A 15457-nucleotide genomic window follows, 5' to 3' on the forward strand; every position below is an offset into this window, starting at 1 on the left:
CATCAACAGCTAGGACCTTGCCTTAGGTGCAGCAAGCTTCTGTGTTGAGAAAAAATGTTGGAAGTATGATCTCAGACAGAAGCTGGGAGATTAGTCATGTTACTATTGCAGTAATCATAACATCAGAGAGAGAAATGGTCATGTTTTGAATTCATTTCATAAGATGTAGCCAAGAGGATGGTTTGGATGTGAATGATCAGGAAAAAATGTCAAGGATGACACCACTGTTTTTGTCCAGAACAACTGGAAAGATGGAATTGCTATTAACTGAGTGTGGTGTTGGAGAAGACTCTTGAGAATCCCTTGGACAGCAAGGAGATCCAACCAGTCCATTCTGAAGGAGATCAGCCCTGGGATTTCTTTGGAAGGAATGATGCTAAAGCTGAAACTCTAGTACTTTGGCCACCTCATGTGAAGAGTTGACTCATTGGAAAAGACTCTGATGCTGGGAGGGATTGGAGGCAGGAGGAGAAGGGGACGACAGAGGATGAGATGGCTGGATGCCATCACTGACTCAATGGACGTAAGTCTGAGTGAACTCTGGGAGTTGGTGGTGGACAGGGAGGCCTGGCGTGCTGCGATTTATGGGGTTGCAAAGAGTCAAGACATGACTGAGCGACTGAACTGAACTGAACTGATGTGAATACTGTGATTGGAGCATGTTTTGTGTATGTAATTAGATGATGGTTGGGGCAGGGACTCAGGAGTTCACTGTTGTTTAGTTTAAGGTGAATATTGGCCATTCAGGTATTTATGGTGATTAGACAACTTGGGCAGGTGAGACTGTCCCATGAAATCATGAACTGCATTGTGTACTTCCTATGTCTTTGCTGTGATTGTGATAGTACCTTCCATATAGTAAGTAAGCAAAAGTATTTTTCTTCCCATTTTTACTTTGGCTATGTGGTGCAGCTTGTGGGATCTTAGTTCCCTGACCAGGGATCAAACCCATGCCCCCTGCCGAGTCCTAACCACTGGACCACCAGGGAATTCCCTTCCAATTTTAAGATATAATTGACACATGGCACTGTTAGTGTACAGCATAATCAAGGTTATTTTTATTGTGACCCTTCTGGGGTCCTCTTAAGAAGAGTACTTCAGTAATCCTGCAGCAGGATTCCCTGTTTCATTACATGTCATACTAATGTAATGATTTGTGTGCCTCCCCAGGTGTCATTCACTCCATGCAGTTGATAGGCAGTGGAAGTGGGATACAGGCAAGAGAGCTCCAGCAGCCTCCCAGGTGTGTTCTCCAGAAATATCTAACCAATAACCACCAGGGGGCAAAGAGGGGAGAGTCTACCATTTGCTCCTGACATTAGTTATATTAGCTATATGCTGTTGATAATAAACCAAAGCACCTCCTCAAAGTTGGAACACTGGCACTTCCCTCCAGATTGTGGGCATATATAGAAATCATCAATGAATTTTGCTTGTGGGATTCCTGGCTACTCCTTGACAGTACTATCCTCAGGCCCAAAATGGTCTTCTGTGCCCAAGGATGCCATGATAGAAGTCAAGCCTGACCTTTACTTTCAGTATACCTTAGATAAGGGCCTTCCTTCTCTGCTGAAGTCCCTTTCTCCACAGTCCAGTGAGGGGGGTGTTGTGTGGAATGCTGATCCAGCTTAAGTGTGAGTTACAGCTCCTTTTCTAGATAGGAAGAATCTTTACTTCCCATGTGCCTTTCCTGAACACACCACAGTGGAGAAAAGAGCAGACACACAACTCTCAGCTTAGAGATGTAGAGTGTATTTTGGGTGGTATTCTGCCCACCTGTACATTAATGAAAATTACAGTAGCATCCTCTTCAAGGGATGCAGACATTGGGTAGACTATGAAGTCTTTAGATTGTGCTGGGTCTTCTTGAACAGACCAGTGTTTTTGTCTGAGGTGACAGCTGAGGGTCAGGGTGGGTTCCCTGGTTGGGTGGCACAAACCACTCGAGGACAGTGCCGAGGGCAGTGGTGGGGGGTGCTCAGAACAGAGGCTGAGCGGAGTTGATGCGAGTGGGAACGTTGCCAGAGCTTGCTGTCCAGGGACCGGGGTATGTCCGTGAAGGCCAGGCCCATCTGCTTCTCAGGTGGCGGAAACTGGGCCTTCAGGACCCCCCTTGTCTTCTCTGTCTTAGGTCTCTCCTTGGGACTTTTGGCTGGAGCCAGGCTCTTTGCTGCATTTACTTTTCTTGTGTTAGCCATTTTCTCAGAGGCGGGGGACGTGGATTCCTTATGCCCTTTGCCTTTTGTTTTGAGGTTAATACAGTGCAAAAAAGATTTCATCTTATTTCTAAAGCCAGAATCTGCAAGACTGGGCGTCTGGTGAGTATAGCCTGGCATCACTGGCCCCTGCAACATCTGACCTTGTAAAGTGTGGCCCGACAGTGGGTTACCTGGAGTGAGTTGGCCCAGGAAAGACTGGCCCTGTGACACCTGGGGCACCACAGGCTGGGCATTCTCAGGAACTCTTGCTGGTTTGAGGATGACATTGAGCTTGGCTTGACTGGCTCGCAAGTCATTCTTCTCAGAGTCTTTCCCCTCAGGGACTCCAGGAGGTAGCTCTGGGAGTTTAAGCTGAGGGTGATGCTCAGGACTGTGCTGGCAGGGAGCATCAAGGTGAAAATGACGTCTCTGGCAACAGGAGCTGCAGGGTGTTCTGTTCAGGAGCACCCCTTCTGGCCTCTGTGCTTCAGTTGAGTGGCTTTTTCCTCTTGTGGAGGAGAGTATGAAGCTTGCATCCCCTTCTCCGTGGTCCCCAGCTGATTTGGGTTTGCCTGGCTTCTTTCTCTTTTCTGCCAGTGTGGGAACTTGGGCTGAGTCCTTGCTCTTGTCAGGCCTATGGGGCTCAGAGCTCCAGGCCTCCTCCAGGCTGGGGTCGTTCACACTGGCTTCCAGCTGAGCACAAAGAACCTGGGCCTTGGCCTCTGTCATGTCCCCACTGGATTGTGAGATCTGGGCGGCCCAGTGGACAGACTCACGGTGTGCTGCACCGGAATCATGTTGCTTCTGTTTCTGATGCGCTGTCTTTAACTCCGTGGCTAGCTCTTCTGTGAGGTGGAGCCATTCTGGATCTGGGGAACGTGGTGTATCTGGTGGGATGGGGAGATCCTGGAGTGGTAGTTTTCCTTGGTTGTCTAGATTCCCAGGAGACTCCTGTGGGCACATGTTCTTTGGCATTGCTACCGTTTGTTCTCTGGACTCCCTTGCCTTTAGGGGAATTCCCAGTTGTATCTCTAGGATCTTCTTTCTCAGATGGAAATTTAGTTTAGTCAAGATGGGTTCCCTGAGTGAGCAGGGCCTTGCAGGCCCTGTCTGGCTTTCTTCAGGCACCATCTTGATTATTCCTTCCATCTGCACTTCAGCCTGGAATTCACCTGCAGCATCTGCACAAGCCTCACTGCCATCTTGAAAGCCTGGCCCAGGACTCAGACCCTGCTCTTCAGGTGAGGGCACCTGAGTCGGAGGTTCTGTTGGGAACTGGATAGGTCCAGGCACCATCTCTGTCTTCATAGCTGGAGAAGTGATTGCTGGAGCCGTAGCCCTGGAGAGAGCCACATAATAAGGAGCAGGCAGTCCTGACAAGAAGGCCAGGTACTTGTGCTGTAAAGTTGTCTTCAGTTTCTCAATGGCTCCCTGAGACAGGGCCCAGGGCAACTTAGGATGTTTAATGAGAGCATCTGATGAGGCTTGTTGCTGCTGGCCAAGGGCCGTTGGCATCCAGGGTGTAACTTCCTGTTGTTTGTCCAGGTCATCTGCTGCCTGTAGTTCCAGGGGCTTGCTTTCTGGGATGCAGGTGAAGGGAGCCACTTGCAGGCCCCCAGGAATTTTGAACTCGCAAGAGCCATGTATGCAGACAGGAACCTTGCCCTGGTGAATCTCCTTGCATTTGGAGTCAACATGGCTCTGCAGTGTTGCCTTGGCCTGGTCAGTCACGTGCAACATAGGGACTGACGCTGGGTCCTTAATGGCTGGGAGTGGGTCGCCAACCCCAGTGCCCTCTAGAACTGTAGGTTGGGGGACATTCACATTGTTCAGGGCTTTGCTGCTCCAGGACAGAGTCTGCTGGCCAGCAGGGGGCAGAGGCAACTGGAGGGACCGCTGGTTCTTCCAGGGTAGGCTCGAGTGATTATGAACCAACTGTCTCTGGAGGTGGAATTCCAGCAGCCTCCTGGCCTGCTCTGGGAAGAATAGTTCCTTTGTGATGGTGGAGACAGGCTGACCTGGCCAGGAAGTTTTTACAGTCTCAGAAGATTGGGCTTGGTCACTGGGCTTACACTGCATGGGGCTCTCAGTGTGCTGATCTCTCTGGAAAACATCTGGAAAGTCCCACTGAAGCTGGAGCTGCCTCTGCAGCAGGTGCCACTCCAAGGCTTTACATTCATCCAGAGTCAGCAAGGGGCTACTGATCTGAACTTGTTGGTGCTCAGGTGGAGCTGTCCAGTTTGGGGAAGATGGAGAAGAGGGTAGAGCTGACTGGGGCAGAGTTTTAGGCATCAGAGGGAAGCAGGAGAGCTCCTTGAAGAGAAAAGGATACTTCAAGGAGTGCTTGGACATGCTCTTGTTCATGGAGAGGCCTTGATATCCCAAGAAGGTGTCAACTAGGGACTCGCTGTGCAGAGAAGGGAGGCCACAGAATAGCTGGCTGTATTTCAACTGCACAGGGCCCTCTGAATCACTAGCCTGTTGCCCAGGCATTAGATAAAGGCCACTTGATTCTTTAAGAACCACATAGGGTGAGGCTAGAGTCATATGGTCTGGGATTTGCTGGTAGTAGTGTCTTTGTTCTGGGTCCATAATGGACCATTCAGAAACCCAGAAGGCCTGGGTGGGTTGGCCAGCTATACATGAGCCCCAGTTCTGGTATGAAATGGTCCCGAATTTCTCAATGGAGAACTGAGAAATATCATTCTGGATGAAAGAAACTGGTTGATTAGGTACAGGGTGGCAAAATAGTGGCGGGTTTGGCATAAGCTGCCTCAGGGACTCTTCCACACGTCTGGGGAGCCCCCACCTTTGGAAATGCATCAGTCTTCTTACATGTACCTCAAGAAGCCTCAGGACTTCAGGACAAAGGAACGGCAGGTGGGCAGGGAGGACAGTGACCATATTTAAGGCCATAGGATGTGTTAGAGCTGTGGTTTCTCGATTCAGGGTCAGCAGAGAGACCTGGGATATCAAGGGCTGCTGGCCTTGGTTCCCATAGACAAGGTTGGGATGGCTCTGGATTATCTCCTGCAAGTTCACTGAAACCCTTGGCTCCTCAAATCTCAAAGAAAGCATAGTCTCTGGGCCCCTGGGCACCTCTGGCATTTGAAATCCCTGCCTTTGCTTGAGGTGTTCAGCCCAGTAATCATGGATACCAGCTGTACCAGGTGACTGGGCCACTGACTGTGCCAAGGATTTCTGTGACACTGTGAGGTTTGCAGATGGAAGTGAAAGGTCTTTGGAGTGTGGGGAACGATGCTCCATACTCTGCTGGAAAGAAACTTTAGGCGTGGACAAAACCTCTAGGCAAGAGGAGCCCTGTGCTGGCTTCCCTGAAGTCGGGGAGACCAGGGTATTCTCATCTGCCAGCACCTGCTGAATCTCCAGAGCCATGCTGTTGCAGGTTTGGCAGCAGGGATCTTCACACAGGAGCTGCCGCACACTCCCCTCTTGAGGAAGCCAGCCCTGGCTGGGGAGGGAAACATGGCAACCGTCTGTTACTGATGGAGTGACAGCTGCCTCTTTGGCCTCAGACTGGGCTGCCCTCCCCTAGTCCTATAAGCTCAGAGGCCTGCCTCTGCTGCCTGTTTACTCATCCATTTTTTTCCCCTAGGGAAATGACATTTGGCAAGTTATGGTGGGCTGGGCTGAGGGCCTGGGGCTTATTGGATGAGGTCTCAGACAACTGATGGGGGCACTGGGCCTTGAGAGAGCGGGTGGTGGGTGAGTCCTTTGTGACCTGTGTTGAGAAGCTGAGCTAGGAGAAGGAACCAGGCAGACAGGTTTAGCTGGCTGATGGCACAGCATCAGGAACATCACCATGTAGAACCTGGAGTCATTCTCTTTATGGGCCGAGGCTGTGGCCTAGTATTCACTATTTCCAAACTATGAAAAAGGCGATTCTTTTGGGAACCCTGTTCTGGGGATTAAAGAGTGCACACAACATCTCTTGAGAGTCCGTTCCCTTTCTCTAGAGAAGAAAGAAATAATATGACAAGCTCCTGTCTGAGGGCTGTCCCAGGAACTGACCTCCCTGAAGACAGAACCAGAGGAGGTAATGTCAGCAGGGTCCAGGGGTTTGCCCTTGAATGGGTGTAGCTGTAAAGAATATGAAAATGATGAATTAATTATGCACTTAATTATCTATTCTCCTGACTGTATAACTTGTCTTATGGCTTGAGTGCAAAACCATGTAGAGTCTTTTATGAACTAGTGCATCTACTAGTGAACTCCTGAATTCCAGGGCCACTTGAGCCTAGCACAGAGAACTAGGACACTCTCTTCTGAAGTATCTGAGCGCCCCTTGCCCTGGCAACCCTCCAAACCAGTGCTCCAGGCTCCAATGTGTCTGGCTCCCTCCCAGCCATTCCCCTCTCCAACCTTGTCACAGGTCAAACAGACAAATAATCACAGGCCAGACTGGGAATTGGGAGACTGCAAAGAGCAAGAGATCACCTTCTCATGACAGAAAGCAGATCCCACGGCTTCTCAGCTTCTTCCTGGGAATGTCTCCTAGCTGAGAAACCGGGAGACAGTGTTACATGGAGCAGGAGAGGGTTCAGGGACATCCTATAGGAAGCCTTTGAATGAGAGGAGATTGCAAACTCCAAAGTGAGTGCTGTAAAGCACATCTGTGTATGACTTAACCAGGTATGATGTGCTCTTCTGGGCCTGCTCTCATTTGATCTTCACAACTATGCTGTGAGTGAGGCAGGATCATCAGAGCCTGTTTCATAGGAACAAGACTGAGAGATGAAGAGACTTCCAGAGGGTCATAAAACTAGTAAGTGACACAGTTAAGGACTTCTCCCGTGTTTCCTCTCTTTTCATTCCCGGGGGTAAGGTGGACTTTAGAACATTCCCAGACTCTGATTTGCCATCCCCCCTGTTTTTTTCTGGGAGAATTTGTCAGCTTAGGCAATGGAAGTCTTCAGTGGTTAGAGTACCTGGCTCCTGGCACCAGGGCCCATCATGGACCAGGGTTCCTTGCCCACAGTGGAGGGGAGTCAGAGCAGAGACTGAGACTTTACCTCTTGATGCTGCATCTCTAGCCCCTTGTCTGACTTTTTGGTGACTCTTAAAGAAAAAGAATTAAAAGAGTGTGAAGTGGGACACCATTTTTTTTCACATCCAAAATGAAACAAAGGAAATATACATTTCCCAGTCTCTTTCTGTATCTCTGTATTTTATAGACTCTTCTATATGTTCGTCCTGTACTCCAGCTTTTCACCTGAACATTTCATTTTTTTACTTATTTCGCACTTACTTCAGTGCTTTCCATATTCTATACCTCCTGTCCCCTTTCTCAGGACAAGTTTGTCAGGGGACTTAGTGTGATACAGGAGGAATAATGGAATGGATTAAATGGTTGGTGGCTCTCAGCCAAGGACTTCTGCTTACTAAGTCCACCAATCAGAAAAATCCCCCATTTTTGGAGGTCAGAAGAAATCCAATGAGGTAGATTCCATTTTATCTAGCACTCAAACCAAGTTAGATAGAAATTCTTAATTTTTCAACTAGAATATACAGAAGGGGTGGGCTAGCAGGGCATTATTTCTAGGCTCTGAGAAAGAGAGCTACTATAAAGAGTAACAATGTGTCTTATCTAAGACTTAACTAGTGCAGCCATGGTCATAGCGTTTCCCTACCTGGCAGCAGCTCCTTTTACCTTCCATTAATCCATGGTAACTCTCTTTCACTTGCCAGATAGCTAGGATAATAATGAAGATGGAGCCAGAGATATATAAGAAATACCCTAAATCCCACAGAACAGAAGTCGGGATCAGCATGGTCTAAAACCTCATTAGCATGAGACCAACCATTCCTATATGTAGGCACTCAGGGTCCTGGTGCTTAATGATTCTCCATGGTATGCCTGTGGTCTCCACCTCACAGATGACGGAACCAGCCCTCAGACTACATCACAAAGCCCGCCTGTTTCACAAGGCAGGTGTGGTGTCAAAAGACATACCTGTCTAGAGAAGCTCACGTGGTGATTCAGTCTGTAAATGAGGGTGTCTTGTTGTAAGGACTGAAGGTGTCCCTTGCAGGCAGTGTCTTTGCTTTCACTTTGTCTTCACTTTCCACAGCCTCCACCAGCCTGACAGCTCAGCTCTTCCTTTGTGACAGCTGTCTTGTCAGCCATCCACTGAAAACTGAGTGTTTAGGAACACTAGGTACATTTTGAGAAAGAGTAGCTGGGACAGAGGAACCTCTGTAAACTCCACCGGTACTAAAAATGTATGTGAGAAGCATACATTAGCTTAGGGACGGCAGAGACTGGTTATGGCTTGGGAATGGAGAGCTTTATTTATGGCTGCTCTGGGCCTTCCTTGCTGCTCTCGGGCTTTCTCTAGCTGTGGAGAGTGGGGGCTAATCTCCAGTTCTGGACAACAGGCTTTAGGTGTATGGGCTTCAGTAGTTGCAGCATGCTGGCTCAGCAGTTTTGGGTTGCTGGCTCTAGGGCTCACGGGCTTCAGTCGTTAAACACAGTGGCTCAATTGGTAACTCTTAGGCATGATGGGTGTTTTTTCCAATCACTCCCAAGACCCACCATTCCTACACCTTGACTATAGACATTATGTTACCTGCTTGGCTGTCTGTGGATATTGTGATCTGACTCCAATATCTCAAAATTTCTGAATTTCCTTGAGAGAGTCTTTCCCTGGTAACAGTGGTCTCACAGTCAAAAAATTCTTGGCCTCAGTATATCTGAAGATACCACTTGGTCCTTCCTCCAGTGTCCAGTCCTCTATCCATCTGGCATGGTGAGTGATCAATCTGTGCTCAGTCCTAAGCTGGACAGTGTCAAGGATACAAAGATATTTTCAGTCATGTTGCTGTTAGAGCCAGCAACCCAAAACCACTTCACTGGTTTCTAAGATAAGACTAATTCACACAAAGTAAGAACCAGCAATGGAAAACAAATGGAATCATTTATTCATCTATGAGGGCTAGGTCACAAACATCCCATTCCTAAGGGGAAAAAACACAGGATCAGGATGCATAGTCAGAGAAGGCTCCTGGGTAGAGTGAAACTGGAGTTGAATGTTTACATGCAGGCTGTGGGTGAAAGGAGTGTGTTCTAGGTAGGAGAGAAACTTACCAGCAGATGCAGAATACTGAGGGATGGGCCATGAAGTTCATTCGGCAGTAAGAAATGCAGTCTACCTCTAGTAGAGGTGCATGTGGGTGGACTGGATTGGGCTTGAAGGGAAATACTGGAGGAGCAGGAATGAGTTCTCTTGATGGAAGCATTTATTTTATTTCAGTAGCTTAAAATTGTTTTTTAAAAGTAGGCACACAAAATTACCAAGGCAAAAAAAGGTATGTAGTATGTCTCTTTCTCATCTTTCTCTCCCCTTTTCCTTCCCTGTGTATCTTTCAGAACTGATTTAGGAATTAATTTGGGATAGGAAGTATAAATAGAGTGATGTTTTTTCACAAATGAAAGCATATTATAGACATGGTTTTTATCTTGTTTTATTTAATAATATGAAAATATCTTATGTATATTTTGCAAATATTTTTTAAATTGAAGTATAGTTGATTTACAATGTTGTGTTAGCTTCTGATGTACAGCAAAGTGATTCAATTTTACATATATGTATTTCAGATTATTTTCTATTATAGTTTATTATAAGATATTGAATATAATTCCTTGTGCTATACAGTAGGACCTTGTTGCTTACCTATTTTATATGTAGCAGCTTGTATCTACTAATCCCAAACTCCTGTGACTGCAGCAGGGCCTTTGCCCTGGCCACCAGGCAGCATGCTGACCGACATGTGGCAGCAGGTGAAGGTTTATATGCTCAACGAGGACCATCAGTGGGACAACCAGGGCACCAGGCATACCATCTGGCTACGTGGAGTGGCTGAAGGGCATGTCCCTGCTAGTCAGAGGCTGACAAAACATGGTCCACCTGAGAAGGGAATAGCAAACCACTTCAGTATTCTTGCCTCAAGAACCCCATGAACACAACAAAAGGCAAAAAGATATGACATAGGAAGATAAGCCCCCCAGGTCAGTAGGTGTCCAATATGCTATGGGGAAAGAGCAGAGAAATAGCTCCAGAAAGAATGAAGAGGCTGGGCTAATGTAGAAACGTCATTCAGTTGTGGATGTGTCTGGTGGTGAAGGTAAAGTCCAGTGCTGTAAAGAACAATATTGCATAGGAACCTGGAATGTTAGGTTCATCAATCAAGGTAAGTTGGATGTGGTCAAACAGGAGATGGCAAGAGTGAACATCGACATTTTAGGAATCAATGAACTAAAATGGTCAGGAATGGGTGAATTTAATTCAGATGACCATTAAATCTACTACTGTGGGCAAGAATCCCTTAGAAGAAATGGAGTAGCCATCATAGTCAACAGAAGTCCAAATGCAGTACTTGGGTACAGTCTCAAAAACAAGAGAATGATGTCTATTCATTTCTAAGGCAAACCATTCAATATTACAGTAATCCAAGTCTATGCCCCAATCACTAATGCCAAAGAAGCAGAAGTGGAATGGTTCTATGAAGACCTACAAGACCTTCTAGAACTAACACCAAACAAAGATGTCCTTTTCATCATAAGGGACTGGAATGCAAAAGTAGGAAGTCAAGAGATACCTGGAGTAACAGGCATATTTGGCTGTGGAGTACAAAATGAAGCAGGGCAAAGGCTAACAGAGTTTTGCCAAGAGAAAGCACTGGTCATAGCAAACACCCTCTTCCAACACAAGAGATGACTCTACACATGGACATCACCAGATGGTCAATACTGAAATCAGATTGATTATATTCTTCACAGCCTAAGGTAGAGAAACTATAAACACTCAGCAGAAACAAGACCTGGAGCTGACTGTGGCTCAGATCATCAGCTCCATATTGTGAAATTCAGGCTTAAACTAAAGAAAGTAGTGAAAACCACTAGGCCATTCAGGTATGACCTAAATCAAATCCCTTATGATTATACAGTGGAGGTGAAGAAAAGATTCAAGGGATTAGATGTGGTAGACAAGAGTCCCTGGAGAACGATGGATGGAAGTTCATAACACTGTACAGGAGTGAGAGGGTTAACAGGTAGGAAGGCCAGAGATCCCTAAGAGGCAGGAGGAAATAAACTGCAAGTGGCAGACACTTTTTTCCTTTCTCTACACAAAATTGAAAGAGGCTTATTTTAATTCTGTGCTGACAATGCCTGGTTCTGCCTGAACTTAACTCTTCTCAAACCTTGAGTTAATCTATGTGGTTTTTCTTATGGAAATGTTTTTCTTAAGCTATGTTAATGAAACTATGTATTTGCTTTGTAGTCTGCCTTTCTTTAAATCAATTCTGGCCTAAGACTAACCTTTTTTTCCTTTTCTCAAACATTGGGCTGATAATGGTTCAACAAACCAGTATTCATGTCAATTGTTTTGTGGCTGGGGATGACACACCTTGTGCCATTCTATCTCAAAAAGGCGTATTGTGGGAGAGGGGCCTGGTCAAAAACCCTTAGTCTTGAGGTGTTTCTTATATCTGATTAGCAGCTTGCTAACAGACATATAACATTGGAAAAGACCCTGATGCTGGGAAAGATTGAAGGCGGGAGGAGAAAGGGATGACAGAGGATGAGATGGTTGGATGGCATCACCGACTCAATAGACATGAGTTTGAGTAGACTCCGGGAGTTGGTGATGGACAGGGAGGCCTGGCGTGCTGCATTCCATGGAGTCGGAAAGGGTAGGACATGACTGAGCGACTGAACTCAACTCCCAAAAACTAGCAAGGGGGCATTCTTTCTGCCCCCTTCTGATGTCTATTTCAGCAGCTTTCTCTATCTCTTTTATACTTTAATAGAACTCTACTACACAAAAGCTCTGAGTGATCAAGTCTCGTCTCTGGCCCTGGATTGAAATCCTCTTCTCCAGAGGTCATGAAACTGGCATAGTTCACAGCTCACGACAGCAATCTTTCAGGAAGTGGTGACCAAAACCATTTCCAAGAAAAATGCAAGAAGGCAAAGTGGTTGCCTGAGGAGGCCTTATAAATAGCTAAGAAAAGAGAAGGAAAAGGCACAAAGGAGAAAGGGAAAGCTATACCCAAGTGAATGCAGTTTCAGAGAATAGCAAAAAGAGATAAGGAAGCCTTCTTAAGTGAACAGTGCAAAGAAACAGGAAAACAACAGATGGGAAAGACTAGGGATCTCTTCAAGAAAACTGAAGATACCAAGGGACCATTTCAAGCAAAGATGGGTTCAATAAAGGAGAGAAATGGCAAGGACCTAACAGAAGCAGAAGACTTCCCTGGTGGCTCAGACAGTAAGGCATCTGCCTACAACGCAGGAGACCCGGGTTCAATCCCCGGGTTGGGAAGATCTCCTGGAGAAGGAAATGGCAACCCACTCCAGTATTCTTGCCTGGAAAATCCCTTAGATGGAGGAACCTGGTAGGCTACAGTCCATGGGGTCACAAAGAGTTGGACATGACTGAGTGACTTCACTTTTACTTTCACTAACAGAAGCAGAAGATATTAAGAAGAGGTGTCAAGAATACACAGAACTGTACAAAAAAGGTCTTAATGACCTGGATAACCACAATGGTGTGGTCACTCACCTAGAGCCAGACATCCTGGAGTGTGAAGTCAGGTGGGCATTAGGAAGCATTTCTACGAACAAAGCTAGTAGAGGTGATGGAATTCCAGCTGAGCTATTTAATATCCTAAAAGATGATGCTGTTAAAGTGTTGCATGTGATATGCCAGCAAATTTGGAAAACTCAGCAGTGGCCAGAGGACTGGAAAAGGTCAGTTTTCATTCCAATCCCAAAGAAATGCAATGCCAAGGAATGTTCAAACTACCACACAATTGTACATGCTAGCAAGATTATGCTCAAAATCCTTCAAGAGTGGCTTCACCAGTATGTGAACTGAAAACTTCCAGTACAAGCTGGATTTAGAAAAGGCAGAGGAACCAGCAATTAAATTGCCAGCATCTTCTGGATCACAGAAAAAGGGAATTCTAAAATTTCAAATTCTGCTTCACTGACTATGCTAAAGCCTTTGACTGTGTGTATCATAACAAACTGGAAAATTCTTAAAGAAATGGGAATACCAGACCACCTTACCTGTCTCCTGAGAAACCTACATGCAGGACAAGAAGCAACAGTTAGAACTGGACATGGACCAATGGACTGGTTCAAAATTGAGAAAGGAATACGTCAAGGCTGTATATTGTCACCTTGCTTATTTAACTTATATGTAGAGTATATCGTGTGAAATGCTGGACTGGAAGACTCACAAGCTGGCATCAAGATTGTTGGGAGAAACATCAACCTCAGATATGCAGGCCATACCACTTTAACGGCAGAAAGCGAAGAGGAACTAAACAATCTCTTGGTGAAGGTGAAAGAGCAGAGTGAAAAGCTGTCTTAAAACTCAACATTCAAAAAATGAAGATCACGGCATCTGGTCCCATCACTTCATGGTAAACAGATGGGGAAAAAGTAGAAACAGTGACAGATCTTTTTTTCTTGGGGTCCAAAATCACTGTGGATGGTGACTGCAGTCATGAAATTGAAAGACACTTGCTCCTTGGAAGAAAAGCTATGACAAACCTAGACAGTGTATTAAAAAGCAGAGACATCAGTTTGCTGACAAAGGTGTGTATAGTCAAATCTATGGTTTTTTTCAGTAGTCATGTATGGATGTGAGAGTTGGACCATAAAGGCTGAGCACTGAAGAATTGATGATTTTGAACTGTGGTGTTGGAGAAGACTCTTGAGAGTCCCTTGGACTGCAAGGAGATCCAACCAGTTAATTCTAAAGGAAATCAACCCTGAATATTCATGGAATGGACTGATGCTGAAGCTGAAACTCTAATACTTTGGCCATCTGATGCGAAGTGTCGACTCACTGGAAAAGACCTTGATGCTGGAAAAGATTGAGGGCAAGAGGAGAAGGGGGTGACAGAGATGAGATGGTTGGATGGCATCACTGACTCAATGGCCATGAGTTTAAGCAAGCTCTGGGAGCTGGTGATGGACAGGGAAGCCTGGCATGCTGCAGTTCATGGGGTTACAGTTAGACACCACTTAGCATCTGAACAACAATGATTTCCTTGCTGTGCAAAACCTTCTAAGTTTGAATAGATCACATTTGTTTACTTTTGCTTTTATTTCTTTTGCCTAGGGAGACTGATCTAAGAAAACATGCTGCAATTTATGTCAGAGAATGTTTTGCCTATGTTCCCTTCTGGAAATTTTATGGTATAATGTCTTATACAACTAAGTGATTTTGAATTTATTTTTGTGTAAGGTGTGAGGAAGTGTTGTAACTTCACTGATTTACACACAGCTATCTAGTTTTCCCAGTACCACCTGCTGAAGAGACTGTCTTTACTCTGTTGTATATTCTTGCCTCTTTTGACAAAGATTAATTGACCACAGGTGTGTGGGTTTATTTCTGGACTCTCTTATATTCCATTGACCCATATGTCTGTTTTTTGCCCAGTACCATACTATTCTGATTACTGTAGCTTTTAAGATTGTCTGAAGTCTAGCAGTGTTATGCCTTCAGCTTTGTTCTTTTTCCTCAGGATTGCTTTGGAATTCTGGGTCTTCTGTGGTTCCATAAAAGTTTTAGAATTAATTGTTCTAGTTCTGCATAAAATGTCATGGGTAATTTGATAAGGATCACATTAAATCTGTAGATTGCTTTAGGTAGTATGGCCATTTAAACAAGCATCACTGACTCGATGGACGTGAGTTTGAGTGAACTCTGGGAGATGCTGATGGACAGGGAGGCCTGGCGTGCTGCAATTCATGGGGTCACAAAGAGTTGGACATGACTGAGCGACTGAACTGAACTGAAATGAACTGAACTGAACTGAATTCTCCCAATCCAAGAGCATGAGATAGCTTTCTATTTCTTTGAGTCACTTTCAGTTTCCTTTATCAATGTTTTATAGTTCTCAGCATATAAGTCTTTCACCTCCTTGGTCAAGTATTTTATTTTTTTGACATTTTATTTTAATTAATTAATTTGGTGGCTTGTGGGATCCTTGACCAAGGATTGGACCAAGGCCATGGCAGCGAAAGCCTGTAATCCTAACCATTAGGCCACCAGAACTCCCTGATATAATTTTAAAAAGGATATTTTAAAAAATTTCCCATACTGATATTTCAGTTAATGTAAAGAAATGGATTAATTTCCAAAATATACAAGCAGCTCATACAAATCAATACCAGAAAAACAAAAAACCCAATCAAAAAGTGGGAAAAAAGAACTAAA

General features: G+C 45.4%; 1 protein-coding gene across 1 annotated transcript; it reads right to left on the reverse strand.

Annotated features, from left to right (window-relative positions):
* Positions 1-1907: 1907 nt before the first annotated feature.
* On the reverse strand, positions 1908-7990 carry SPATA31F1 (SPATA31 subfamily F member 1). The gene is made up of 4 exons (XM_068973632.1): positions 7850-7990; positions 7232-7277; positions 6657-6717; positions 1908-5670 (listed from the first exon to the last, which is right to left on the reverse strand). Exons 1-4 carry the CDS (start codon positions 7988-7990, stop codon positions 1908-1910), a joined length of 4011 nt encoding a protein of 1336 aa, XP_068829733.1.
* Positions 7991-15457: the final 7467 nt, after the last annotated feature.

Source organism: Capricornis sumatraensis, chromosome 6 (genome assembly GCF_032405125.1).
Source record: "Capricornis sumatraensis isolate serow.1 chromosome 6, serow.2, whole genome shotgun sequence".
In the NCBI taxonomy this organism is placed as follows: Eukaryota; Metazoa; Chordata; class Mammalia; order Artiodactyla; family Bovidae; genus Capricornis; species Capricornis sumatraensis.

Bases quoted from the DNA above. Each gene is read 5' to 3' on its own strand.
- SPATA31F1 (XM_068973632.1), bottom strand. From the start codon at position 7,990: ATGCTGATCCCGACTTCTGTTCTGTGGGATTTAGGGTATTTCTTATAT. The intron at 7,278-7,849 runs GTAGGGAAACGC...TTTTTCTTTAAG, and splicing joins GTAAAAGGAGCTGCTGCCAG to AGTCACCAAAAAGTCAGACA. The intron at 5,671-6,656 runs GTGATCTCTTGC...TTCCCTCCCCAG, and splicing joins CTGCTTTCTGTCATGAGAAG to CCAGGGCTGGCTTCCTCAAG.